The sequence below is a fragment of the Fusarium proliferatum genome, assembly GCF_900067095.1.
Source record: "Fusarium proliferatum ET1 genome assembly, contig: FPRO_scaffold004, whole genome shotgun sequence".
NCBI classification, from domain to species: Eukaryota; Fungi; Ascomycota; class Sordariomycetes; order Hypocreales; family Nectriaceae; genus Fusarium; species Fusarium proliferatum.
This window is the reverse complement of record NW_022194793.1, coordinates 2,299,197-2,311,687: the sequence shown is the minus strand read 5'-3', so window position 1 is coordinate 2,311,687 and position 12,491 is coordinate 2,299,197. Positions and strand designations below refer to the sequence as shown.

Here is a 12,491-nt window from a genome sequence, read left to right as displayed (position 1 = left end):
CCTCTGCTTGACGAAATAGGTATACTGTGTAGGGTTTACATATCAATATTATATAGCCGCATGTGCAGCCTCACCATGATCATTGCTGCTTAGAATTAGTTCATGAGTCAATTTATTTTCTTTCTAAATGTTTTGTTTCTTATTCCAAGCAACACAATCATCAAACTTGACACCTGAGCCTCCGAAACAGTCCAATGCACTTCCGATTGTGAGATCCACCTTACCGTTGCTGAGCCTCTTCACATTCTCCAAGTCTTCAAGATGTCTACCACCCCCAGCATAAGTCACTGGAATCGAACACCATTCAGAAAGACGCTGCACAAGATTCTCATCAACTCCCCTTTGTAGACCCTCATTATCTGCAGCATGGATCAAGAATTCCGAGCAGTAAGGCTCCAAAGACTTGATAGATTCTGTAACTGGTGAGTCTTTGACTTTAGGCATATTTGCTGGGGGACTTGACTAACCTTGGTTGACTTCCATATCAGTGATGGTTTGCCATTTGTTCATTGCAACGAACCAAGAATTCTCTCCTCGGCGTCGGCAACTTAGGTCAATAACAAGCTTGTTTTTATCACCGCCAAGAGCTTGCAACACTGCATCAAGCCTCACTTGACTGAAGCGGCCCTCGGGAAAAAGGTACGATGTAATGATGACCTATTGGATGTTAAATCGGTCCCATGTGGTGCATTCTTCACTGTACCTTCTCTGCTCCCGCATTCAGCCATTCCTTCGCGTTCTTGTCACTGATGCCACCTCCAATCTGAAGACCACCGGGCCAGGCTTCAAGCGCCTCTTTCGCAGGCCCCTCATTTCCTGGGCCCAACATAATGACATGTGCACCAGTGAGATCATTGTCGCGGTATAGTTGAGCAAAGTGAGCTGGAGGATGTTGCGAGACATAGTTGGTTTGAAGAGCTGACGATGTGCTGTCAAGAGTACCGCCGACAATCTGCTTGACCTGACCTGCATGAAGGTCAATGCAGGGCCGGAATTTGGTCATGATGAAGATGACTTTGGGTGATCAATTCAGGTTAAAGATCAAACTACCAAAGGTAGGTAGGTACCGTGTGTAGTCTTCGTCCCACCTACCACCTGGGTAGAAAATCGAGGAAAGGCGGGGCAGTTCTGAATAATTGGTTAAGGGCAGGTATTGGCTAAAGAAGTCAAATTTAGAAGGTAATTAGGTATACTTCGATGCCTAACTCTTCTATAGGTAGAGAAGGGCGAAGAAGATCGTGAGATGCATCTAACAAAGTATCATTCTGAATTAATACCTAGTGCTTTTTATGTTGCTTCATATTTTCAGCATTCGTGGCTTGGAGCCTCGTCGTACAGTCCCCTGCAACTCACCGCTGTATTGGATGTTGCCAACACCACTCTTTTTTCGAGAGGGACCGCGTTCTCTCCTTCATCCATCATTTCTTGTTTTATCCTCTGCCCAAGATTTATCAAGCTCCAAAGGGATGTATGACCACAAGCACCGGCCGAATCCTAGATTTGCTTATACCAGCCTCCAGTCAACACGAAAGTAGCCTGCTCATCGACAAGCCATCTCTCCAATGTGGCTTAATTCTTCGTCACAGTGAACCCATATCTATCGCCTCGATCCAGAAGAACTACTCGATTCTCCATCCCGGCTTCCTTGACGGCAGTCTCAAAGTCTTTGCGAGGAGACAGAAATATGTCGTAGTCATCATAATGAATTGGAATCGTGATCTCTGGATCCATCATTTTCATCAACTCAACACCTTGCTTCGCATCAAGTGTGACCATGATCAATGGCGCAGATGGCCCAGGGATAGTGGTACCTCCCAGGTGTATGAGCATCAGATCGATGCGCTCTTCTCGAAGCCACTTCGGAATTTCCTTGAGCTCATCCACAAGAAGAGTATCTCCAGAGATGTAAATCCGATAGCCAGTTTGGAGCTTGTCTTTGTCAACTTTGCGGTAACCCATTTCGAGCATCCAGCCATTTGTTGGCGGAACAGCACCAAGCAGGTCGTTGACTGCAGCCAGGGGGCCCGGGGGAACATGCTTGCCAGGCATACCTGTGACTTTGATGACGGGCAGAGGCTCACCAGCCTTCGAACCTTCGTTTTTGAGCTCCAAGTGGTCGAAAAAATCGAGTGGTTCGACATTGCGAAACGGCTCATTCTTAGATGTCAAGCATCTATGCGCATGAGGCGTTGTGACAATTAAGAAATCTCTATTGAGGGAGTCTTCTACCAACCGATCGAAGTGATCTTCGTGATAATGCGACAGAAGAATTGCGTCTAGTGATGGCAGCTCATGTAGGTCAACCGCTGGGTTAGTTTGCCTCTCAGCAGTAACTCCAGGACCAAGATGGACGTGGTCACCGGCATGGAGGAAGTTGGGGTCTGTGAGTAGTCGAAACCCTTCCCATTCGATTATGGTAGTGGCCGTGCCGATGAAATAGACACTCGCATTTTCATCGCCTTTACTCCCGAGAGGGTGAGTCTTGATTGCCTTCAGAGGGAGAGATTGGTCGTCACCACGACTTGACTTATCCTGCAGAAGAGGTTGTCTCTTGGACAATCCTAAGCCAATTGATCCCTTATCAGACATAATGGAGCTTTATAAACAGTAGTTTGTTCTTGCTAATTCTGTTTAAAGTTATTAATTCATTTAGTGTGCTCTTGGTCCTACTTAAGTATTATACAGAATTCACCTTAATGACGCTTGTATGGCGTACTTTACTTAGAACTATGATAGTAACTACCTAACTTTTTGTCTATTACGTCAATATTATATATCAAGAAAAAGGCAGTCTATAATAAGATCAAGGTCGAGTGGTGTAGTGGTTTATCACGTCTGCCTCACAATGTATGGTTAATACTTGGACGCAGAAGGTCCCGAGTTCAATCCTCGGTTCGACCTTTCTTTCAACATTTTGCAGTTTTTGACCAAGTTAATACGACAAGATTTAATCCTTAAGCATTTTCTTTATATAAATTCAGTAATTTAATATTTCTATTTTAATTAGCATGTACTCTAAGTCTGATATATCTTGCTTGTTGTAGCTCCATTTCCCGACGTTGCTGGGATGACGTTGTTAAACTCGTTTGTTTTTGTACCGGTCAGACGAGCCAATAAGATCTCAGCGCTGTCCATCCAGGCCGCGAAAGCTGAGGGGCTTTGACCAACATGTACACTTATGATGACCAATTCTCGGCATCAACATGAGATTTTTCAACCCCCAGCCTATTTGATCAGTCATAAACCTTGTGGGAGACCTAGAGGTATCATTGCGACAACAATTGTGGTATGCGCCAACGCGACGTCTTCTGCGTACTTGCCATAGACCTGTAACCTTGACCGACGATGCCAGAACGCAGCTCTTCGCATGATTCCCGCGATGAAAGCTCTCCTGAGCCAGAACGTGACCGCGACAGACCACGCGACCGTGATAGGGATAGGGATAGAGAACGAGACAGGGATCGGGAGAGAGACCGGGACAAAGATCACGACCGCGACTTGGACCGAGACCCGGATATTGATGGGGTTGGCGATCGAGATCAAGATCGTGCTAAAGACCGCGACAGAGATCGTGACTACGACAGGGAGAAAGACAGAGAAAGAGATCGAGACAGAGAAAGAGATCGAGACAGAGAAAGAGATCGAGACAGAGAAAGAGATCGCGACAATGGGAGAGACCGAGATGACGATCACGGACGAGACAGGGATTATGCCAATGGGAAGGACAGAGACAGACTCAAGGATAGGGAAGTCGACAGAGATAGGCGTCGCGAGAGCCGTGTCCCTCCACGTGTTCCCCGGGAACCCCGCGATAGAGACCATCCTCCGAATTCTAGCAAGCGAAACAGTATCACCGATCGCCTGCTTGGATCGTTTAGGGCAGTTCGTGGTGAAAAGGAGAAGGAGATTCCAATTCCAGCTGTCGCTTCCTCAATTCAACGCAGGGCATCTTCAGCTGTTACCAAGGGTGGCCCAGTTCTTCGCATTCGTGAGTGGCTTGATGCTTGTAACGCGGATCACCACCACCACTGCGCCGTCTCTTCTGATATTGATATCACAACTTGGCGCCCTGCCTGGCTTATTGACGTCGTTGAGCGGCGCTTAGTCAAAGCAACACCCAAGGACCGTTATTTGGCTCTCAGCTATGTTAACGGTACCCGGCGCAACGGAGAACCGATGTTTACACATCTGCTTCAATCTAATGTGGAAGCTTTCCAAGATCGCCTGCCTAATCTCGACATGCCTCAGACTTATCTGGACGCCATGTGGCTTGCTAAGAAACTTGGAATTCGACACATTTGGATTGACCGTATCTGTATAACCCAGGATAATCGGGAAGAGATGGATGATCACATTAAGCACATGGCATACGTCTTTTCTAATTCTTACCTGACTATTGTTGCCGCTACTGGCGATGTTTATACAGGGCTGCCTTCACTTGATCCAAAACGATCAACGCGCGGCCTTCGGACCACTGGTCGTACTCACCAGGAGTTGGTTGCCGCCTCGCCATGGTATACGAGGGGCTGGACTCTGGTTGAGCGCATTTATTCTCGACGTTCGGTCTTTTTCTTTGAAGACTCAATAACCTGGGAATGTCACTGCGAGACATGGCAGGGGAGCCCAAACAGTGTGATGAAGAAACTCAGAGGAGGTCGTCAAGAGTGTACGGGCGCTGTCCCTGATGCTGCGTTTGCGTTCCAGCACCCACCTTGGCCTGATCTTGATGAGTATGCCCGCTACGCGATGGAATACAGCGCACGGAAATTGACGCTTGTCGACGACACGCTGCCTGCTTTTGCTGGAATCACACACGTACTATCTCGTTCTTTTCCTGGTGGGTTTATTTATGGCATGCCAATCGCGTTCTTAGATATTTCCTTACTGTGGCGCCCGCATGCGTCCATTCGACGAAGAGCTCTCTCTCGCCCACCATTTCTCCCATCTTGGTCTTGGATGGGCTGGTGGTTTGATAACATTCCGGTCGATTTGACTTTGTGGAGAGCCGCTGCCGACTATGTTGAAGAGGCTCGCACTGGAAAGCGTGGTCAAGAGACCAAACGATACCGGTCCGCTCACCCTTTCCGGATCAAACCTACCGTTACCTGGAGTTTGACGGACCGAGCTGCAACCGCCCCCGTTATGAACACTGGCCTTCAGTACCGTGATCTTCGGGGTCGTCGGAGCCCTAGTTCGGAGCTCCCTCCAGGATGGTCTCGCAGCGGTTCGTACTATGTACACGATAGTGACGACTCTGCGTTGTTCAAATATCCTATCCCTGTCGAGGATCCTCCCGAGACGGGTGGCTATGAGCCACCTGTAGGCGAGCAAGCATACCCCGGCCCATTACTGTCATTCAAAACAACAACTGGTTTCTTTGAGGTTGAGTTTCATACAACTCTCGCTCATCGTGATCGAACCAATCCACCCCTTGCCGTAGGTACTATTTGGAACAAAGCAAACCGATGGGCAGGTCAATTCCGCGCTCACGACGCATGGCTGGGTATTCAGTCTTCCAACTATGATGGTGAAGAGCGCCTGGAGTTTATCGCCATATCAACAGCCACAGAGCGTCGTGGTTCGCATGTATTTGATAATGAGAAATTTGAAGAGCATATGGATGCAGATGAAATGATTGACTTTGTCAATGTCCTTTGGATCGAGCGCATTGGAGATATTGCGTACCGAAGGGGTGTCGGCCAGATCTTACTAAAGACCTGGGAGGCACAAGCCAAAGACGAGGTAGGAATTCTGCTTGGTTAGGATGGCACTTGGTTAGCACGGAGTTGGAGTTTACGTTGAAATCTTGAAATTATGCCTTGGTCTGGAGTTGTAGGAATTTGTCTAAGTCTGTTGCACTATCAATATGAGGACAGGGTTCATTTACTTCAGGACCTTAGCTGAGAAGATTTCCATGGCATGTTGTAATCTATTTCCTGAGCTGCCTTTCTTTTTCTCTTTGTGATGCTACCAATTGAATCGACTTTGACGATACATGACTCAGCGCGGAACTTTTAACAGTCAAAATACAGCAGCTCTACATTCCTCGGCCTCCGGTATGGCCTCTACATAATCCTTGAAGTTGTCCACAATCAGTAGACTCGGGCCTTTGGAATGACCTCCATATCTTGCGAACATACCCAGACAGATGGAGGCACAGAGCTGCCAAAAGCTTAAACGCTGAAAGTAGACTTTCATGTGTTAGTTAGATGCCCCCAAATCATTCCGAGGAGTGCTCTGCAACTCTTGTATTTACGGAGTTGGATGCTAATTTCTTCACCTCAGGCCATGGCTAACCGCTTTCTTCATATATAGTATATTAATAATCTTGTTAGTCTAAGCATCGCCGCAGTCATCTCGGGATTGAGTTTATCGATAATTCACTTTTACTGTCTCGAGACTCAGCTGTTCCCGAGTTCGAACAAGCCTCCATCAACTGACCATTTCTATCATATACAACCGCAATCGAAATTCTGCCGCCAAAAGTTTGGTTCATCAGAACACAAGTCCCTCTAAGTTATACGCCGTGATGCCGGTGCCCCAGGTCTGACAAATACTCCCAAGAGTCTTATGAAGGGCAGCTCTGCCTAGACAAACCAGACAAAAGAAGGGTCTTCTTTTCTCCTGCTGGCCTTGAATCTTTGACAAGCTTACGCACACCATAGTATCTACCTTCCCGGTCTAGCGACGACTGATTTGTAACTTGTTAAGAAAAGCTTAACAGCCGTTATTTACCATCTCTGTCCAGTTTCGAGACCAGGGAAACTTGTGAGAAGATCTTGCCAGGAAGAATGCCCGGTAGTTAAAGCCGGTAAGTCGTTTGGCCTCGAAACTGAAGGCTTCGACGAATGTTTGTCGCAACACATCACCCTTAAGATTTTCATGTCTAGAGCAAAGCTTCCAACTACTGAAATACATATTACGCGCGCTATGGTCTCCTGAAATAAAGAATATGATGGATCCAGTTAAAACTACCCAGCCTACCTGCGCTGAAGACAACGTACTTCCAGCAGTTATTGAGGGAGCCCCGGGAGAGGATACGAATTGCCTTTAGTGTGTAGATACTTGCTGATCTGATGATATTGTTTTTAGCCATACGGTCACAGGGTGTCTCAGGCTCACATGTGATACGGAACGTTCATGTGTCAGTGATTCATGCGTTCGCGAGCAACCCTTACTTTTGTGTATCCTTCTTTAGGACGCTTTTACTGTTGTGACACTTCAGTGCGTTATGGCTCCTTTGTTTACGAGGATCCCGCCTCCTCTGAAGACCATTTCACCTTCAAAAATCGATATTTCAGATTAAACTCATATCTTGATATGCAAGGTAGATGCCGTGCGACTTATGTATTGATTGTACGATCTATAAAATACAAACAGCCTAGGTAGTTGAGTCTTTTGCTTTTCGATGACACCAAGAAAATACATGAAATACCATGGTAGATTTACCACGGACTTTTTTCAAAGCCTTCCAGTTCTGGGTCTCAAGATAAGGAGCTTGACTACCTAATGCCAGCAACTTTACGGAGTAGGAGTGTCAAGAAATATCCATAATAACTGCGGTTGACTTCAGGTCCGACAAACTGGATTGATGGTTGAGCGGCTCACTGTGATTGGCTCACATCCCGTTTAATTCAGCCGCCCGTATCTCCGCCTGACCCTGGCATGGGACCCTAAACGTCCCGTTCCCGTTAAGATCGGATCTTATCTCCCTCCAACGAGTACAGAGTAAGGGATTCAATGTCATCATCTCGCTGCCCCCACCACCCGGAGCCCTCCATCCACCTCGAGTTCCATCCCACTCATTGTGACTCGCTGCGACAATCCTCTCTACGTTGTCAGGCGAGCAAGCAACCACGCGACAAGAACTCTACAAGCCCAAGCGCTTGATCATTCGGGCTACACAGGAGCTCTCCAACGCGTACGCATACGCCCCCTGAGCGGCTCCACAGTCCTACGCTGAAGCTATATTTGACGACTCTGCCACTATTCGAAGCGACGCCTATCGTTATACGTACGCCAGCAGCTCAAGGCTTCTCCACGACGACCTGTAACGAACAACGTTGATACGCAGACACTATGGAACGTGTTCGCAAAGCACTTGGCCGTCAACACTCATCCACATCAACGTCAGAATATGAGCCTTTGACCGGTACTGAGGAAGCCACTCCTCTAGAAGGCTCAACAGTGCTCGAGGGCCAACATGAGTTGCCGTTCTCGTGGATAGAATATGGTATCTTTGCACTTCTAGGTGTCGCTATGCTCTGGGCTTGGTAGGTTTCTCTCTCTCGTATCCGGTGAATGTTGTAGTTGACGTAAAATAGGAACATGTTCCTTGCCGCAGCTCCATACTTCACAGCTCGCTTTGCCGGCGATGCTTGGATTCAATCTCACTTCCAGTCTGCGATATTGACTGTCTCTACTGTTACCAACCTCGGCGCGATGCTTGTTCTCACTAGCATACAGTACTCGGCATCGTACCCTTTTCGGATCAACCTGGCACTTGCTATCAATGTTTTCACTTTCAGTCTCCTGACTGCTTCTACAGTCATCGGACTAAGCGCTTCACCGACTCTTTATCTCGTGTTTCTGCTTACTACAGTCGCTGCTGCTGCCTGGGCAGCTGGTCTCATTCAGAATGGAGCCTTTGCTTTCGCAGCCAGTTTCGGACGCCCAGAATATATGCAAGCCATCATGGCTGGGCAGGGCATTGCGGGCGTCCTCCCCCCGATCGCGCAAGTTTTTACTGTGCTCGCCTTCCCCCCCGAGAAGGACCAGAACACTTCCATCAAAGAGCCATCCCCTGAAGATGGACAAACATCAGCTTTTGTCTATTTCCTCACCGCCGTAGTCGTGTCAGTTGCTGCTCTGGTGTCCTTCGTCCCGTTGGTTCGCCGCCATAACCATATCATTGAGAACCGCATGGTTGAGCAAATGAACGAGTCCATGCACAGCATCGAAGAGGCCGAACGTGCCGCTCGCAAGGTCACATCCCTTTGGAGGCTCTTCACTAAACTTCACTGGCTTGCCATTGGTGTGGCACTCACTTTCATTGCAACAATGTTCATGCCCGTTTTCACTGCCAAGATCCATTCCGTGAAAGAAAATTCCGGTGCTCTCTACCAGTCTTCCGCCTTTATTCCTCTTGGATTCTTCTTTTGGAATTTGGGTGACTTGAGTGGTCGTGTGGCCACGATATTACCTTTCTCCCTACGGCACCGTCCCTTTGCTCTCTTTGTTCTCTCTATTCTCCGTTTCGGTATACTCCCGCTATACTTGCTTTGTAATATTGACGGACGTGGTGCCATTGTTTCCAGCGATTTCTTTTATCTCTTCATTGTTCAGTTGACATTTGGTCTTACCAACGGCTGGCTTGGTTCTAGTTTCATGATGGCATCTGGTGAGTGGGTAGATGAAGGTGAGCGTGAAGCTGCTGGCGGCTTCATGGGGTTGTGTCTTGTGGCTGGGTTGTCCATTGGCAGCCTTTTGAGTTTTAGCGTAGCAGGTGTCTAGAACGGGTTATACAATATTACATTAGAATCGGGGTTCGGCGTTTGGGTTATGAGCCGCAATTGAGAAACGATAGATATCGAACATCGAGGTACTGTAGTCCTTGCTATATCTGGGTATCGGATGCAGCCAATCAGGAATATACGTCATATATCAAACCGGAAACCGTACCCTTCCTTACAACAACCTTGAACCTAACGCCGCGCCCCTTGATTGATGCAACCAACCATGCCCATACCCATGCTATGCTATGCGAGCCCGTCGTCGTCGAGATGATGCACCAATGCAACCTTGTAATGCAAAAATAGAAAGAGAACTGCGATTCCTGTACGCAGATTTGCGAGTGAGATCTCAAGGATATGTTTATGACCTTGCAGACAACCACTTCATGAGATCACTGTAGTGTGTTAGCAGGGATGAACTAGCTGGCATCTGGAAATATGATGTGTAAGACTTACGGAGGCTCATTTCGAAATGGGCACACTTCGGCCTTTGGCTTATCCTTCCTGCCTGGCTCCAGCAGTCCCGTGAGCTTGATAGGATGTGTTGTCATCCAGTAGACCAGGGCTTGCTTGGTCATGGTCTCTGTAGGGAAATGTGCTGTTTTATTGGGCAGTGGGTGAAGGTAAGGATCTTTGTCCTTGATACCAATAATCTTTACAAACCGATCCCGCCGACGGGTCCACTCGAGAAGGCATTTGGTAGGAGGGTGGTAGTATTGCCCGTTACACATGATCCAGTCAGCGGTGTAGCACCCGGAATCGATAAGATCTTTCTCGGCTGACGCCCACCGTTTGAACTTTATGTCGGTATCCTTGAGATCGAAGTCACCGAGTCTAACACGAAGCCGTTGTTCGGGAGGCACATCATGACCCAAATTCATCTGGACAAAACATGTGCAATCGCGAACTGTCATGGCCAAACTAAACATTGGATCACCCTTCTCAGCACGCAGAGGTCCCCTGGTGTCAGAAAGATTCTGAAGCCACCGAAGATCACGAATAACTTGATGATCGGCAGTCTTTGCAAGGAGTTCTCGAACCATAGGATTGTTGGCCTGTGCAGCAAGTTTAGGGGCGAAACGGAATGGCGAACTGATTTCGGCGGGAGCATCGGGGTTTGCGAGTGTGAGGGGGCATGGCTTTTGCTCTGGCCTATGTCTTGAAGGACTCGGATCCCGCAGGAAATTGAACAGTTCCATGGCACATTGTCGACATCGTATGGCTTCTTGGGGAGCACTTGGAGATTGATTCAACCACTTTGGCTTGAATTCAATGAGGATGCTGTTTTTGGGTTCTATCAGCAATGGTAAGCGGCTTGATAATAATAGACCTCTGCAGTGAAGACAAATCATACCAGACACTCGCATATCTTCCACCAGAAGGCCCCAGTTAGACTCCGAGATGAATGATCCTCTGAATTTTTCTTTGCGCAGATGATCTATTGACCGAAGGAAGGCGTTGAGCTGAGGAATAATATTGGTATGACGAAGTACCACGAGCCGTTGCTGGATGGCATGTGTCTTGAGAAACGGAGTGATTTGCTTCGCGTAGAATTCTTGCTGCTTTAGGTAGTTGAACCTGGCTGGCTGGCCACTCGCAGGAGCTTTGGCAACACGAAGAAGCCAACCTGAACAACACATCAGCACATATATTGTGTATAACGTTGTATTCGCCAACCTTTGAAATCATTTCCCCACATGTTCCCTTCTGGAATGTTCAATTCGAACACAACATTAGCTGCACCCTCACCAACCATCTTTATTGGACGAGTTCCCATTGGGAGTCTTTTGAGGCTTTCCCGAGTCCAGGAAAGGGGGACAGCACTGCCATTAAGCATAATGGACATTTCGACAACATCTTGAGGAGTTGGCCAAACATGGTCATCTTCTGATGAAGAGAAACAAAGGTCGGGATCGGTATCAGTCGGCGTGAGCTGTCCATCGGACAGAGATGGAGTTGACATGGTGTTGATTGATGACCGGGATCGTGCAGGTAGTCTGCAAGGTACCTTCAAGCCACCGATGTCGCGCGTTTGCTGGTGGGGAAGGGAGGGGAACGTTATCAACGAGGAGGGTTGGGCTGGGCTTTAAATGGAGACCAGGAGGACGAGACAAAACTCGACAAGAGGTGAATTGGGGCAAAACACAGCAGATGTGAGTAAGATAGATTTAGTGAATAAGGGGAGAGGTAAGGAGATGAGGAGGGGTGTGTGAATATGTACAAGAAGGAGCCTTGAATCGGTGATGGCTTAACAACCTAGAAAAGACCGGGTTACAGGCACTTGCTTGGGCTTGCAGTTGCAGCTGCAGCGGCGTTGACTCGCCTGCTTCTGCTTTCTTTTCTCCTTCTAGATGGTCACGCTCTACAGATGCGTATGCATCTGCGTCTGCGTATGGATCAATGTTTCTGCCTCGGGCCGTATATGTTCTGAGCTCGTTTGCCCTGCTTCTCCCAGTTGTAAGTCGTACAGGAACAAAAGCTCAAGGTTGTTGAGATACGGATGACAGCTGGGAAGTCAAGTTGATCGTGACCAAACAAATCTGGGATAAGCACTGCCCAAAGCTATAGCCGTTAAAACCAAGTTAGGTTGTGCTTCAACCCACTCGCTCAAAGTCTAATAAAGCAACACGGTTGTTTCTGTCGCCTTGCGTACGTGCAGAACGTATGTATGAGACCACAAGCGACAGTGCAGTTGATGCAAATGAGATGTGATGCCTCGGGTTACACAGCGATAGAAGCTGGGCCAACGTCATGTAAGGTAGGTATGTAGTAAGGCAAGAGCAGGGTACTGTATGTGTCGAGCTGCGCTTCTTTCGACATGGAAGGACTGTAGAATTGACAACGGCGGGTGGTGTATGGGAGGAGTGTGCTGGACGAGATGTTGTAAGGAGTTTATGTTGTAAGACTGGACTGGCAACAATGTCTGTCTTCATTGACTCGACCTGTTTGTCTCTCTATCAGAGTAGCATCACCATGATG

At 47.9% G+C, this 12,491-nt stretch overlaps 5 protein-coding genes and 1 non-coding gene across 6 annotated transcripts; 3 read left to right on the top strand and 3 right to left on the bottom strand.

The window, feature by feature from the left end:
* Positions 1–123: 123 nt before the first annotated feature.
* Positions 124–1,003, bottom strand: FPRO_04917 (putative 5` Pro-FAR isomerase; the record flags this gene model as incomplete). The annotated part of the gene is made up of 3 exons (XM_031230478.1): positions 124–413; positions 468–657; positions 704–1,003. 3 exons carry the CDS (start codon positions 1,001–1,003, stop codon positions 124–126), a joined length of 780 nt encoding a protein of 259 aa, XP_031080611.1.
* A 566-nt stretch (positions 1,004–1,569) lies between these two features.
* Positions 1,570–2,589, bottom strand: FPRO_04916 (uncharacterized protein; the record flags this gene model as incomplete). Its single annotated transcript, XM_031230477.1, has 1 exon — positions 1,570–2,589. The coding sequence occupies one exon, from the start codon at positions 2,587–2,589 to the stop codon at positions 1,570–1,572; it is 1,020 nt and encodes a 339-aa protein (XP_031080610.1).
* Positions 2,590–2,807: 218 nt separating this feature from the next.
* tRNA lies at positions 2,808–2,901 on the top strand. Its single transcript has 2 exons — positions 2,808–2,845; positions 2,866–2,901. It is a non-coding gene; the product is annotated as a tRNA-Val (tRNA).
* Positions 2,902–3,345: 444 nt separating this feature from the next.
* On the top strand, positions 3,346–5,763 carry FPRO_04915 (uncharacterized protein; the record flags this gene model as incomplete). Its single annotated transcript, XM_031230476.1, has 1 exon — positions 3,346–5,763. The coding sequence occupies one exon, from the start codon at positions 3,346–3,348 to the stop codon at positions 5,761–5,763; it is 2,418 nt and encodes an 805-aa protein (XP_031080609.1).
* Positions 5,764–8,079: 2,316 nt separating this feature from the next.
* On the top strand, positions 8,080–9,513 carry FPRO_04914 (uncharacterized protein; the record flags this gene model as incomplete). Its single annotated transcript, XM_031230475.1, has 2 exons — positions 8,080–8,273; positions 8,325–9,513. The coding sequence occupies 2 exons, from the start codon at positions 8,080–8,082 to the stop codon at positions 9,511–9,513; spliced, it is 1,383 nt and encodes a 460-aa protein (XP_031080608.1).
* A 360-nt stretch (positions 9,514–9,873) lies between these two features.
* On the bottom strand, positions 9,874–11,475 carry FPRO_04913 (uncharacterized protein; the record flags this gene model as incomplete). The annotated part of the gene is made up of 4 exons (XM_031230474.1): positions 9,874–9,907; positions 9,969–10,806; positions 10,867–11,139; positions 11,190–11,475. The coding sequence occupies 4 exons, from the start codon at positions 11,473–11,475 to the stop codon at positions 9,874–9,876; spliced, it is 1,431 nt and encodes a 476-aa protein (XP_031080607.1).
* Between the last annotated feature and the right edge of the window lie 1,016 nt (positions 11,476–12,491).